Consider the following 13,739-nt stretch of genomic DNA (forward strand, 5'->3'; position numbering starts at 1 on the left):
CTGGGCATCCAGGACAACTTTTAGGAGGAAGTGGCATTTGAGCTAAGTCCTGGAGGCTGCATAGTGGGAGTGGAGCACTGTGGACTGTGCTCCAGACAGGGAACAGCAGAGAAAAAGCTCTCTTGTGATAGGAGGAAGCTCCTTGCGGTGAAGACCTAAGAAACATGACTGTGGGCAGAACACAGAATCCAAGGTGAGCTAGAGGAGATGGGTAGTTGTCACTATTCCTGTTTATCATATGAGGAAGCAGAGACTCAGAGAGGGTGAGTGATTTAACAAAACTAATGCAGCAAGTAAGTGCCCAACTCAAGTTTCACACTCAAAGTTCCTTTAACAGCAAGACCAATAGTACAGTTACTAAAAAGTTTTGTAGAAGTTACTTTGGAAGAAAATTACTGCTTTGGGATCACATTAAATGGTGATTGGTTTGGGATGATATACATTTCACCAACTAAAGTATGCTAATTCCAAATAGTTATTAATCAAGATCACTCTTAAATAATTTCCATTTCTTTCCAAAACTGATCTAGAATATTAAAAACTCCCTCATTTAGGGTAAAATTGACACTTCTGTCAATTTTGTTAATTTTGAATGATTCAACCTAATGTGTTATCACACAGGCATACCTCATTTTATTGTGCTTTGCAGGTATTGCATATTTTACAAATTGAAGGCAAGACCCTCTACCAAAAGCAAAAAGATTATGACTCACTGAAGGTTCAGGTGATGGTTTGCGTTTTTTAGCAAGAAACTATTTTTTAATTAAGGTATATACATTGTTTTTAGATATGTTATTAGACTACAGTGTAAACATAACTTTCATATGTACTGGGAACCAAAAAATTTGTGACTTTATTGCAATATTTGCTTTATTGTGGTGGTCCAAAAAGAACCTATACTATCTCCAAGGTATGCCCGTATATATAATTTGAATCCCTTTTCTAGATCAGCTTTGTTTAATAGAAGTTTCTACAATGATAAATACTGTCTAATACACGAACCACTAGCCATTGAGTATTTGAAACCTGGCTAGTATGAGCAACTGAAATGTCAACTTTATCTAATTTTATCTAATTTGAATTTAAGGCGGCACATATCGCCAATGGCTATTACAGATTGCCTCTCTAAAAAGTGTTTTCATGATCTCTTAAGAGACTCATGGAGTCTGGTAAAAGAAAACTGCGTGGTCTTTTAGTAAGGGTGGATTTGGTTGCATTCTGTATCTTTTCCTTCCTTGGGGCTAAGTTCAGTAACTGGTATTGAACCACAGTTTCATGCATATTCATTTTTCAGTCTATCCTTCACTGCTTAGCATTTAAATTTCAGATACACTTCATGTTTATGTCTAGTCGGTTTTTAATCTATAGTGACTTCAAATCTCAGCTTTAAATTTAAGTTGTAAATGAGCACCAAGTGAACACTTAAATGTATAGTAGTTTCTCTTATCTACAGAAGATATGTTCCAAGACCCCAAGTGGATGCCTGAAACCATGGAGAGTAGCAAATCCTGTGTATTCTATGTTTATACACACACGCACACACACATACATATATAACTTGTCACTTAAAAGAAGCACTTTATGGCTTTTCTTAGGCATATACAAATTGCCAGAATCACTATTCTTGTGTTTGGGGACCATTATAAGTAGAATAAGGACTGTGATCTCACAACAGTTAATCCAAGAAGACTACTTACTGAATGACTAACAGGTGGGGAGTGTCTACAACGTGGAGACACTGGACAAAGGGATGCTTCACATCCCGAGTGGAACGGAACAAGATTTCATCACACTACTCAGAACGGCATGCGATTTAAAACCTATTTCTGAAATTTTCCATTTGGGGACTATTGTTGACTACAGGTAACTGAAACAGCAGATAAGGGACGGGGGCTACTGTAGTATGAAAGAAGTTGTCTTAGCCAGAGCAACTATGACTACCAGGCTGGGTAACCTAAACAACAGACATTGATTTCTCATAGTTGGTGAGAGCGCTCTTCCTGCTTTCGCAGAAGGCTGCCTTCTCACTGTGTCCTCACATGGCAGAGGGAGAGGACAGATAAAGAGAGGGAGAGTGGCAGAGAGAGGCAGTGAGAGAGAAGAGGGATACAACGAAGGAGCAAAGACAGACAGAGGTGGAAGAGAAGAAACAGTTCACGAGTACTCTGGTTTCTCTTTCTCATCACATAAGGGCACTAATCCCATCATGGGGGTCCCACTGCCATGGCCTCATCTAAACCATGTTACCTCCGGAAGGCCACTCCTCCAAATACCATCACATCAGGGGTTCAAAATGGATTCTGGAGGGACACAAACATTCAGTCCATAGCAGGAATTTTCTATGAGATAATTTTGAAAGACAAATCCTCCTACAGTGACTCACTAGATAACACTTTGAAATTCAGTGTGTAAGAATATTAGAATTTGTGTAGAAATTTTTGCAGTTAGCAAACTGTCTGACAATAGGAACCATGCCTATTCATCTGTGTATCTGGAATACTTAGTTCAGTTCCTAGCATGCCCAATAAATTTAGTTGAGCTTTTCCATAATAAAAACATATAGTCTTTATAATTTTAGAGAAATATAGGATGTCAGAGGACTTAAACTTTTTTTCTTTTCATTTCTGAAATATTTGGCCTTAATCTAACATAATTGCCCCAATATAGATTTGGCTACATATGAACAGTTAAAGCCAAATATAAGAAAAAAGTGTATTTTAGGTGAGTAGCTAAAAACTGGAGCTACCTCTGGTTTACACTGGTTGAACTAGTCTGTAGAGCTGTTTCACTTAGTAATGTCCCGATTTATATAATACATTAGATGGTCACTTGCAGATGGCTCTTTGTCTTCTGGTTAGATTACTATTACTACTCTGAAGACTTCTGGTCACGATGGTGGAGTAGGGAAATGCTGTGCTCACCTTTTCCCCTGACCACAACTAAATTATATAACAGCCACCATTGAGAACCATCTGAACACTAGCAGAAGTTCTATAACTAAGGATATAAAGAAGATATGCAACTAGGGGAGTGGAGACAGGAAACTGGCACCTGGGAGGCATACCTCAGGAGATCTCCGCTGAGGAGCAAGAGTTCCCAGCCCCATGCTGGGCTCCCTAGCCCAGGCCTCTAGTGCCAGGAAAAGGAGTCCCCATACTATCTGGCTGTGAAAACCGAGACCGAGGGCTGCTGGTGTCCCAGGCATCCTCTTAAAGGGCCCACACAGACTTGCTTGCTCATAAACTCAATCACTCTTGGCAGCAGTACTGGGACAGCAGCTTGAAAAGTGCCACGGACCTATAGGGAGAAATTTAATTGACTAATTTCAGGGCAAAGGCTGGAAGGGTAGGGGTCAGGGCAGCTCTCACCAGGAATGGCAGCAGTGGAAGGTTCCATTGTTTCTCTGTGGAGCTTTGCAACTCCACCCAGCTAACCTGGTAAGGCAGGTGCCAACTCTGAGCTCTTCGATAACCTGGCTAACACCATTTGCTCTATCCTGGTAATTCCCTGAGTCTTTGCCCCACCCAACTTGCACACCCAACCTGCGTCACTTCTAGCATGTTTTCCATACAAGCAGGCTGCCTCAGTTTGTTCTGTAGACTTTCTTAAAATCTTTCAAAGTTCCCCAAACAAGCAGCAGCTGGCCTCAGTGTGCCCTGTACCTCTTACTAAGTAGCCCTAAGTCCAGCATAAGAGGCAACAGGTCTCAACTTGCATTTTAATGCCCATCAGGTGGCCCAAGCCTGACATAAACTACCGCCAGTGTTGGCTTGGAACATTGCTTCAACTAAGCAGCTACAAACCCAGCACAAGTGGCAGCTGGCTTTAGCTCATATAGCGTGCCCACCAAAAGGTCCCAAGCCCAGCACTAGTGGCAGCCAGCCTCAGGTTGCAGCATAGCCTCTTGGAAGTGCCTTCAAGTCCAGCACAAGTGGCAGCCAACCACAGATCACTTTGTAACTCCCACCAGGTGGCCCCAAACTAGGCATAAATGGAAGATTACTTTAGCCTGCACTTGAGTCCCTCCTATGAGTCTCAGAACCAGCAAAGCTGGTGGCTGGCTTCAGATCACACTAGAGTTCCATTCAACCAATTCCACGAATGATACACCAAAAGGGCAGACTCAGCTGGCACCAGGGCCCCACTAAAGTGACTCCTGCTTTGTGGAGTCTGCCCCCACACAATGGCTTATATGCTGTAGTCATGGCCAGTTCTCACAGCCAGTCAGCCTGAGGGTTACTCTCACTACGGATGTGCAAACAGCAACCAAGGCTCAACTACAACAGGAGGGCACACACAATCCATGCAAGAGACTCCCCTGGAACACCTGACTCAGGTAAGCAGGGAGACATTACCACAGGGCCTCAGACACCTACTACACAAAGTTAGGAGATTTAGCAGATATAACACAGAGAAATACAGGGAGTCTGCCAAAATGAGGAGACAAAGAAGCTTGTTCCAAATGAAAGAACAGGTCAAAACTCCAGAAAAAGAACTAAGCGAAATGGACACAAGCAATCTACCAGCTACAGAGTTCGAAGCACTAGTTATAAGGATGCTCAATGAACTTAAAGGATAAACTCAGTAAGAACTTCAACAAAGAGATAGAAAACAAACAACCCGTCAGACATGAAAAATACATTAACCAAAATGAGTAATACATTAGAGGGAATCAACAGATTAGATGAAGCAGAGGATCAATTAGATGAATTAGCAATCTGGAAGATGGGATATTAGAAAACACCCAGTTAGAACAGCACAAAAGACTTCTGGGACTCTATCAAGTATACCAAGATTCTCATCAAAGGAATACCAGAAGGAGGAGAGCAAGGGATTGAAAACGTATCTGAAGATTTAATGACTGAAAACTTCCTTAACATGGCAAAGGAAATAGACATACCAGTCCAAGAAGAGCAGAGAGTCCCAAACAATATGAACCCAAAGAGGCCCTCACCAAGATGCATCATAATTAATATGCCAAATGTTAAAGAATCTTAAAGTAGCAAGAGTAAAGCAGTTTGTTCCATACAAGGGAGCACCCATAAGACTGTCAGCTGATTTCTCAACAGAAACTTTGCAGGCCAGAAGGGAGTGGCACAAAATACTCAAAGTGCTAAAAAACAAAGACCTATAGTGATTACCCAGCAAGGCTATTATTTAGAATTTAAGGAAATATAAAGAGTTTCTCAAACAAGAAAAAGCTAAAAGAGCTTATCGCCATTAAAGTTATATTACAAGAATAGTTAAAGGGACTTCTTTAAGATCAAAAATAGGAAAAATAAAATACAGGAATAAGAAAAATTCTGACAAAGGGAAACAGTAAAAACAGTGAGTAACCAACTATAAGGCTAGTACAAAGGTTAAAAGGCAAGTGTAGGAAGACCATCTGTAATAACAACAATTAAGGGATACACACAAAAACACAAACAAAAAGTAAAAAATAATGACAAGAACAAAGGTGGAGAGGATGAGTATAATTGTAGTGACTTTAGAATATGTTCAAATTTAAACAACCAACTTAAGATACACTACTGTAAATATAGTTTGGTATATAGGAATCACGTGGCAACCACAAGCCAAAAATCTATGAGATATTCAAGAAGTAGGAATCCAAATGCACTATAGGAAGTCATCGACATACAAGGGAGCAAGAGAATAAGGAACAGACCTACAAATACAATCAGAAAACAAAATGAAAATAGCTATATACCTATTAATTTAAATGCAAATGGACTAAAATGCTCCAATAAAAAGACAGGGTATCTGAATGGGGGAAAAAGACCCATAGGTATGTTACATTCAAGAGGCCCTTTTCAGATCAAAAGACATACAAAGACTGAAAGTACAGAAATCAAAAAAATTATTCTATGCAAATGGAAACAAACAAAAAGCTGGGAGTACTTAGATAAAATAGACCTTAAAACAAGGGCTGTATGAAACAAGAGACAAGGACATTTCATAATGATAAAAGGATCATTACAACTAGATGATATAACTCTCAAACATTCATGTACCCAACATAGGAACACCTAAATACATAAAGCAAATATTGACTGACACAAAGGGAGAGATTAACAATAATAGGGGTCTTTAACACCCCACTGACATCAGTGGGTAAATTACCCAGACATAAATCAACAAAGAAACAGTGGCCTTAAATGCCACATTAGACCAAGTGGACTTAACTGATATATTTTTAGGACACATTACCCCAAAGCAACAAAATATACATTTTTTAAAAGTGCACATAGAACATTTACCAGGATAGACCACATGTTAGAACACAAACCAAGTCTCAGTAAATTTTAGAAATTTGAAATTATGTCAGGCATCTTCTCTGACCACAAATGAATGAAACTAGAAATCAGTTACAAGAAGAAAACTGAAAAACACACAAATGTGCAGGATAAATAACATGTTACTAAATAATGCGCGGGTTAATGAGATTAAGGAAGAAATCAAAAGATACCTTGAGACAAATGAAATGAAAACACAGTGGCTCGAATTCTGTGGGTCTCAAACAAAGCAGTTGTAAGAGGGAATTTATAGTGATATGGGTCTACCTCAAGAAACAAGATAAATCTCAAACAATTTAACCTTATACCTAAAGGAACTAGAAAAAGAACAAATAAAGCCTAAAGTGAGCTGAAGGGAGGAATAAAGATCAGAAGGAAATAAATGAAATAGAGGCTAAAAATCAAATAGAAAAGAACAATGAATCCAAGAGCTGGTTCTTTGAAACAAAACTGATGTATCTTTAGCCAGACTCCAAGAAAAAATAGAGTCCAATTAATAAAATCAGAAATGAAAGAGAAGTGACAACAGACACCACAGAAATACAAAAGATTATAAGGAAGTATTATGAACAATTATGTGCCAACAAACTGGAAGAAATACATAGATTCCTAGAAACATACAGTGTTCTAAGGCTGAATCAAGAAGAAACAAAAACATATCAACAATCAATCAGCAATGAAAAAACCCGTAATACATAAAAGCTCCAGCTGGATCAGTTGGTTTCATAGGTGGATTTTACCAAACATTCAAAGAATTAACACCTCTTCTTATCAAACTATTCCAAAAAAATTGAAGAGGAGGAAAGGCTCCCAAACTCTTTTTATGAGGCTAGCATTACCCTGATACCAGCAACAGAGACATTACAAAAAATGAAAATTATAGGCCAGTATTCCCAATGAACATAAATGCAAAAGTCTCCAATAAAATATTTGCAAACCAGATTCAGCAATACATTAATAAGATCATACACCATGATCAAGTTGGATTTTTTCCCCAGGATGCAAAGTTGGTTTAGTATCCTCAAATTAATATGGTAAACCACATACACAGAATAAAGGATAAAACTTGTATGATCATATCAGTAGATGAATAAAAGTCATTTGACAAAATCCAATACTTATTTATGGATAAAAGCCCTTTGCAAACTGGGGATAGAGGGAACATAACGCAATAAAGGCAATGTATAACAAGTCCACAGCTAACATACTCGCTGGTGAAATGCTGAAAGCTTTTTCTTTAATATCAGGAATAAGACAAGGTTGCCTACTTTCACCACTTTTATTCAACATAGTATTAGAAGTCCTAGCCACAGCAGTCAGACAAGAAAAAGAAAAAAAATGCATCCAATTGGAAAGGAAGAAGTAAAACTCATTATTTGCAGGTGACATACTATAAATAGAGCATCCTAAGATTCCACCAAAAAACTATTAGAACTAATAAGAGAATTAAGTAAATAGTAGGATACAAAATTAGTATTCAGAAGTTGGTTACGTTTTTACATACCAATAACGAACTGTCAGAGAAACTAAGAAAACAATCTCATTTACAATTGCATCAAAAAGAATAAAATGCCTAGGAATTAACTTAACCAGAATATAAAGGACCTCTACTCAGAAAAGCATAAGACACTGAAGAAAGAAATCAAAGGAGATATAAATGATATATTGTGTTCATGGATGGAAAAATTAACATGTTAATATGTCCATATTACCCAAAGCAATGAACAGATTGGATGCAATCCCTACCATGTTACCAATGGCATTTTTCACAGAACTTGAACAAATAATCCCAAAATTTATGTGAAACCATTACAAAAGGCCCCGAAAGCCAAAGCAATCTTGTGAAAGAACAAAGTTTGAGGTATCGTGCTACCTAATATCAAACCGTATATGGCTATCGTAATTAAAACAGTATGGCACTGGCATAAAACAAACAAATCAAACAGAATAGACTAGAAATAACCGATGCCTATATGGTCACTTAATCTATAACAAAAGAAACAAGAACATACAATGATGGAGTAAAGACAGTTTCTTTGATAAAATGGTGTTGGGAAAACTGGACAGATACATGCAACAGAATGAAACTGTATCGCTTTCTTACACCATATACAAGAATAAATTCAAAATGGATTAAAGACTTAAGGCCCCAAACCATAAAACTCTTAGAAGGATATATAAGCAGTAAACTTTTTTACACCATTCATAGTAATAGTTTTTGTTTGTTTGTTTGTTTTTAAGATATATCTCCTCCGGCAAGGAAAACAGGACAAAATAAACAAATAGGACTATATTAAACAAATGTTTTTACACAGCAATGCAAACTCAACAAATTGAAAAGACAGCCTACTGAATGGGAGAAGATAATATATTCAGCAAGGGGTTAATATCCAAATTAGAGAAGGAACTCATGCAAATTAACACCCCAAACCCTCCAAATAATTCTGTTAAAAAATGGGCACAGGACCTGAATAGACATTTCTCCAAAGAGGACATACAGATGGCCAGTAGACATATGAAAAGATGTTCAGCATCACGAATGCAAATCAAAACCATAATGAGATATCACCTCACACCTGTCAGAATGGCTATCATTAATAAATTAAAAAACAAGTGTTGGTGAGGATGTGGAGGAAAAACCCTCATGCACTGTTGGTGGGGTTTCGAATTGGTGCAGCCACATGGAAAACAATATGGAGGTTTCCTAAAAAATTAAAAATAAAACTACTCTATGACCCAGCAGTCCCTCTTCTGGGTATTTGTCCATAGAAAGCCAAAACACTCATTTGAAAAGATAAATGCACCACTGTGTACACTGCAGTATTATTTTCAATAGCCAAGATACGGAAGCAACCTAAGTGTCCATTGGTAGATGAATGGATAAGAGGCGGTACATATATAACATGGAATATTACTCAGCCATAAAAAAAAAAGAATGAAATCTTGCCAGTTTTGAAAACATGGATGGACCTAGAGGGCTTTATGCTAAATGAAATATGACTTGTCAGAGAAAGAAAAATACCTTGTGATTTCACTTGTAAGTGAATCCGAAAAAACAAATGAACAACTAAAATAGAAACAAACTCAAAGATAAAGAGAACAAATTGATAGTTACCAAATGGGAGGTGTATTGGGTTGCTGGATGAAAAAGGTAAAAGAAGTAAAAGAAGTAGTACAAATTTCTACTCAAAAAGTCAGGAAGATGTAAAGTACAGCATAGGGAATATAGTCAATAATATTGTAATAACTAAGTATAGTGTCAGGAGTGTACTAGACTCATCAGGTTGATCACTTTATAAGTTATATGAACGTCTAATCACTATGTTGTACACCTGAAACTAATATTGTATTTTCAATGTAACTGAGAAAAATTTTTCAAATTAAATATATGACATGAAGAGTAACAGGGAAAGTCACCTTTGAGAGAGAGGAGAGAGAGGGGAGAGAGGAGAAAGAGAAGTAAGAAGAGGGAGGGAGGGGAGAGGGAGAGAGAGAGAGAGAGAAAGTGTGTGTGTGTGTGTGTGTGTGTGTGTGTGTGTGTGTGTGCGTGCGTGTGTGAGCAAGCGCGAGCCGAGCTATGTAATCCAGTGAGGTGAAACAGTGTCTAGTGAGGAACAGTTTTAAAAATTGTGTCAGCTGTCGTATATATATGGATACGTATGTAAACTTTGAGCACATTTTTCTTATGGGAGGTTATATAAGGTGACTAGGTAATGGTTGTCCTCAGAAATTTTTGATATGATCATTTACTTAGTTGCTCTTTTCTAGTATCTCTTGGTATGAAGGGACTATTGGGAAAATATTTATATGAAAAATCCAGACTTTGGAAATAAAACTTTCAATGTTTTAAGAACAAAATATTGATCTCCTCTCACTGCACTCAAATATCAGAAGCTGTGTCACTGTGGTCCAGGATGGTAGCTAAAGGAAAGAAAGGGTCCCCAGATGGAATTCATTTGAATTGGGGAGTTGGAGGTAGAATGCATACCTGAGTCATTGGCTTAGTCAGAACTGGCACTTAAGAGTTGGTTTGGTTGGTTCTGGAAAGGACTGTGGTTAAGTGTATATATTGAGGACCCACCACCGTGGCCTGTGTGTACAGTTCTAGGAGACGTCTAAGCATATGATGTGAACTAAGGGAGCCACAGCCGTGGAGCAGAAGCCCACATCACCTGTGGCCTGTGCTGGGAATTGGCGCAGCAGTGACATCGGTGCAGAGTAAACAAGCACCCAGTCCTCTCTCAAGTAGCAACATCAAGAGCAATGAGGAGCCACATCTAGCATTTGGAAGGTGTTCTCTTTAAACCAAGTTAGTTTCTGGAATTCTTTAACAATCCGTAAGAGAGACGTATCAGCTGCCTGTTCTCCTGTATTCACGGACCCTTCCTCAGTCTTCAGAGCACATCACTTCAAGTTCTGATTCCATCATCACACCTCCGGTTTTCTCTGACTCGCCCTGCATCCCTCTTATAAGGACCCAGGTGATGACATTGGGCCCTCCCATATAACCCAGGATGATCTCCCCATTTTAAGTTCCTAAATGTGATCCATCTGCAAAGTCCCTTATGTCACAGAAGGCAATCTATTCATAGGTTCCCAGGATTAGTATGTAGATATCCTTAAAGGGACATTATCCAACCCACCACAGTGTATGTAGTGGCTGGCAGAATATAAGAGTAAGAACAACAACAATAAAAATTTAGTGACTATCAAAAGACAAGTACTCCTGTACTTGCCTTGTTTTCTTTTCTCAAGGGAAGGGGCAGCAGCTCAGCCTTTTTGTAGTTTCCAGTTTAATTCACTGGTACATTCTAAACAGTAAAACCTTGTTGAAAGAGTAAATGAGTGAAGATTTGTTTGGTTCTATTAGATCTCTTGACTGTTCTGTAGATATTTTCAGGGAGGCCATTCCTCTTGCTCAAGGAAAGTGTAGGGGTTATGAGAGTTATCTGATTCTAATGTGCCTGACCTTGTCACAGAAGCTGAGGAATGATACATAAATCGATGGTGGGATTTTTCCCCCTTTTAACATTATTTTCCTTTGATATTCAGAAAGCATTGAAGACAGTATAAGTTCAGCTTTACCAAATGGATATATAACAGTTGTGCAAATGCAGCCCATTTCTAATTTATTGCGTTAGCGATATGCCCAGTATTTATTGTATGTCTACGTTATACTCAGTGTGCTGAATATCACACTTAGGCAATAAAAGTCCACAAACCTCAAAAGCAAATCTTGTTTCTTATTAGCTTGGATTAAATTCTTTTAGAGTTACAGATTAGGTTTTCAAAATCTGGTTTCTTCTGGCTCTTAATACATCTAAGAAGATCCCTCTACACTTGAGTAGATTAGCTAAAGTGTTGCTGCATTTGTGTTTAGGGAACATAGTACTGCATTTGGATTTGGTCCTGCATCCTAAGACTTTGTTCTGGCTTTTGTGGGGTTCATTCTCTTTGTATGTTATGTCAGTGGGACAGTACCATGAGTCTATCCACAGATGCGCTGGTCGGTTTGCTCTGCTGGGTTTTGTGGTTTCAGTCCATCTATGGCTTGCACCGCCACCCAAGGGAGTTACCTGTGGAGTGGATCATGATGAGCCTGATTACAAACGTGTCTGTTCCTCCAGAAGTGGTGCTTTCACTCTCCAGACTGCAGATGTAATTACATTCATGTGACGTTTCCTATTTATATACTAATTTGAAATATAATTTTCATGTTTTTATCCCTAGGTCCATGTACTTTTATTTACACATCATAAGTCTCCTGATCATACTATTTCTGCCAATCAGACCACAAGCTCATATTCAAAGGCAGCCTCAGACTCTGAACTCTGTTAAGAACAAAACAGATTGATACCTCCAAGAAAAGCTGGACATGGAAAACCACAAAACGTTGGAAAGATGAGATGAAAAGGCTCGAGGGTTCTCCGGTGACTGAGGCAACGTTTACATGCTTTTTTTTTTTTTTTTTTTTTAAGTGCAGGGAGTATTTTTATAATGCCTTTTTATATGATTAAATTGGCCATGTCCAGTTGATTCATTTTAATATTTTATAGGAGATTTGAATGGGGCGGAGGTATGTGGAGAATGTGCCAGAGCTTCAGAAAAGGTCCGTTTTGGGCTGCTGCGTCTTTGCTTTTCTGGCATGGTTTCCAGCCACTGAAATCCTGGATGTTGGGACCCCATGCGTCTGCTCCAGAAGTTGATTGCTAAGAAGCCTTGTCATAGGTTTCTTAAAGTAGAACGTACCCACATATGGTTTTTCCTTGGGAAGCCCCAAATCCTTTGACTTGTGACATACTGTTTTGAACACAGTAACTGCACTCAGAAGACAATGGAGGAGCAGGGTCATGAAGGATGTTTTTCACAGTCCTGAAATCCCTATGAGCCAGGAAGACTCACCGTGAACACTTGAATGGACTGAAAGTCAAGCACGCCCTAAAGTAGGCTGCATTTTTTTTTTCAGGGATGTATCTCTTCCCTTTTTTCTTCTGAACTGAGCCAAAATTGGAAATCAGAAAGTCTCCTGTACACGTATACCAGGAGTCCAGGAACCTGCTATTTTCCAGGTTTTTTTCATTTCACAATGTGTGATCTGCTTGTGCAGGGATGACCCTGATAAAACACCCAGAGATCATACCATCAGAGGAAGTGGAATGTCTTCTAAGAAAATCATTTTTTTTTAAAGTAATTTAAAGTTATATAGAAGTTTGGTAAGAAACAGCAGATATTTTGCTCTTTTCATAGAGGTGTACATGCTTATGGTCATGATGTACACACAGGCTGACTTTCATTTTCCACTTTTACAGCTGATTAAATCTGACTTTGTATTAGTTGAACTATCATGTTGGAAAGCAAAACTTGAAAGACAATTTTCTGTCTTTGCTAGGAATGTGCCGTGGCTTCTTCTGGGGACTTATATTGGGTAATATTCTACGTAGGAGAAAAACATGGTATTAATGTTGTGGAAAACAATGATAATAAATTATATGCTATGATGGTGTGCTGTCAATCAAATGCCTTGGGAGGAGAGAATTTGTTCAAATCAGATGGTTAAAAATTTCTTACAAAATAAAAATTGTGTTTATATAAAGTGAATATTTCTCAATAGAAAATTTTTTTTTTATCTGTAGAGACTGACATTCTGGTGTGAGTGTGTGTGTGTGTGTGTGTGTGTTAACGAATATGTGCAAACTAAAGGTTTTCTTGTTTAAAACTTGAGCATTATAACATGTTCGGTTTGTCCTCTGTGTCAGGCATTTGGATGACTTTGTTTTGGTGTGACTTCCAGTCTTCACTCCCAACTTTGCAAATAAGATTACTCCCCTTTTACATCTGAGCAGAATAGGAAGGTCTTCTAACCACCTCCACAGTCACAGATTTGGTGGTAGAGCTGAGATTTGAATCCAAGCCTGTCCCAAGAAAGCCGTTAGCTGTCTTTCC

General features: G+C 38.4%; 1 protein-coding gene across 6 annotated transcripts in view; it reads left to right on the forward strand.

Annotated features, from left to right (window-relative positions):
* The window catches only part of MBOAT1 (membrane bound O-acyltransferase domain containing 1), a 96,562-nt gene extending 83,168 nt beyond the window's left edge, over positions 1-13,394 (forward strand). For all 6 annotated transcript variants that reach the window (XM_016128101.2, XM_016128103.2, XM_036236782.1 and 3 more), the window contains one exon: positions 12,027-13,394. In XM_016128101.2, the coding sequence (XP_015983587.1) occupies positions 12,027-12,150 (124 nt within the window). In that variant the 3' untranslated portion in view covers positions 12,151-13,394. The remainder of the gene's footprint in view (positions 1-12,026) is intronic.
* Positions 13,395-13,739: the final 345 nt, after the last annotated feature.

The sequence above is a fragment of the Rousettus aegyptiacus genome, unplaced genomic scaffold, assembly GCF_014176215.1.
Source record: "Rousettus aegyptiacus isolate mRouAeg1 unplaced genomic scaffold, mRouAeg1.p scaffold_m13_p_1, whole genome shotgun sequence".
Lineage (NCBI taxonomy): Eukaryota > Metazoa > Chordata > Mammalia > Chiroptera > Pteropodidae > Rousettus > Rousettus aegyptiacus.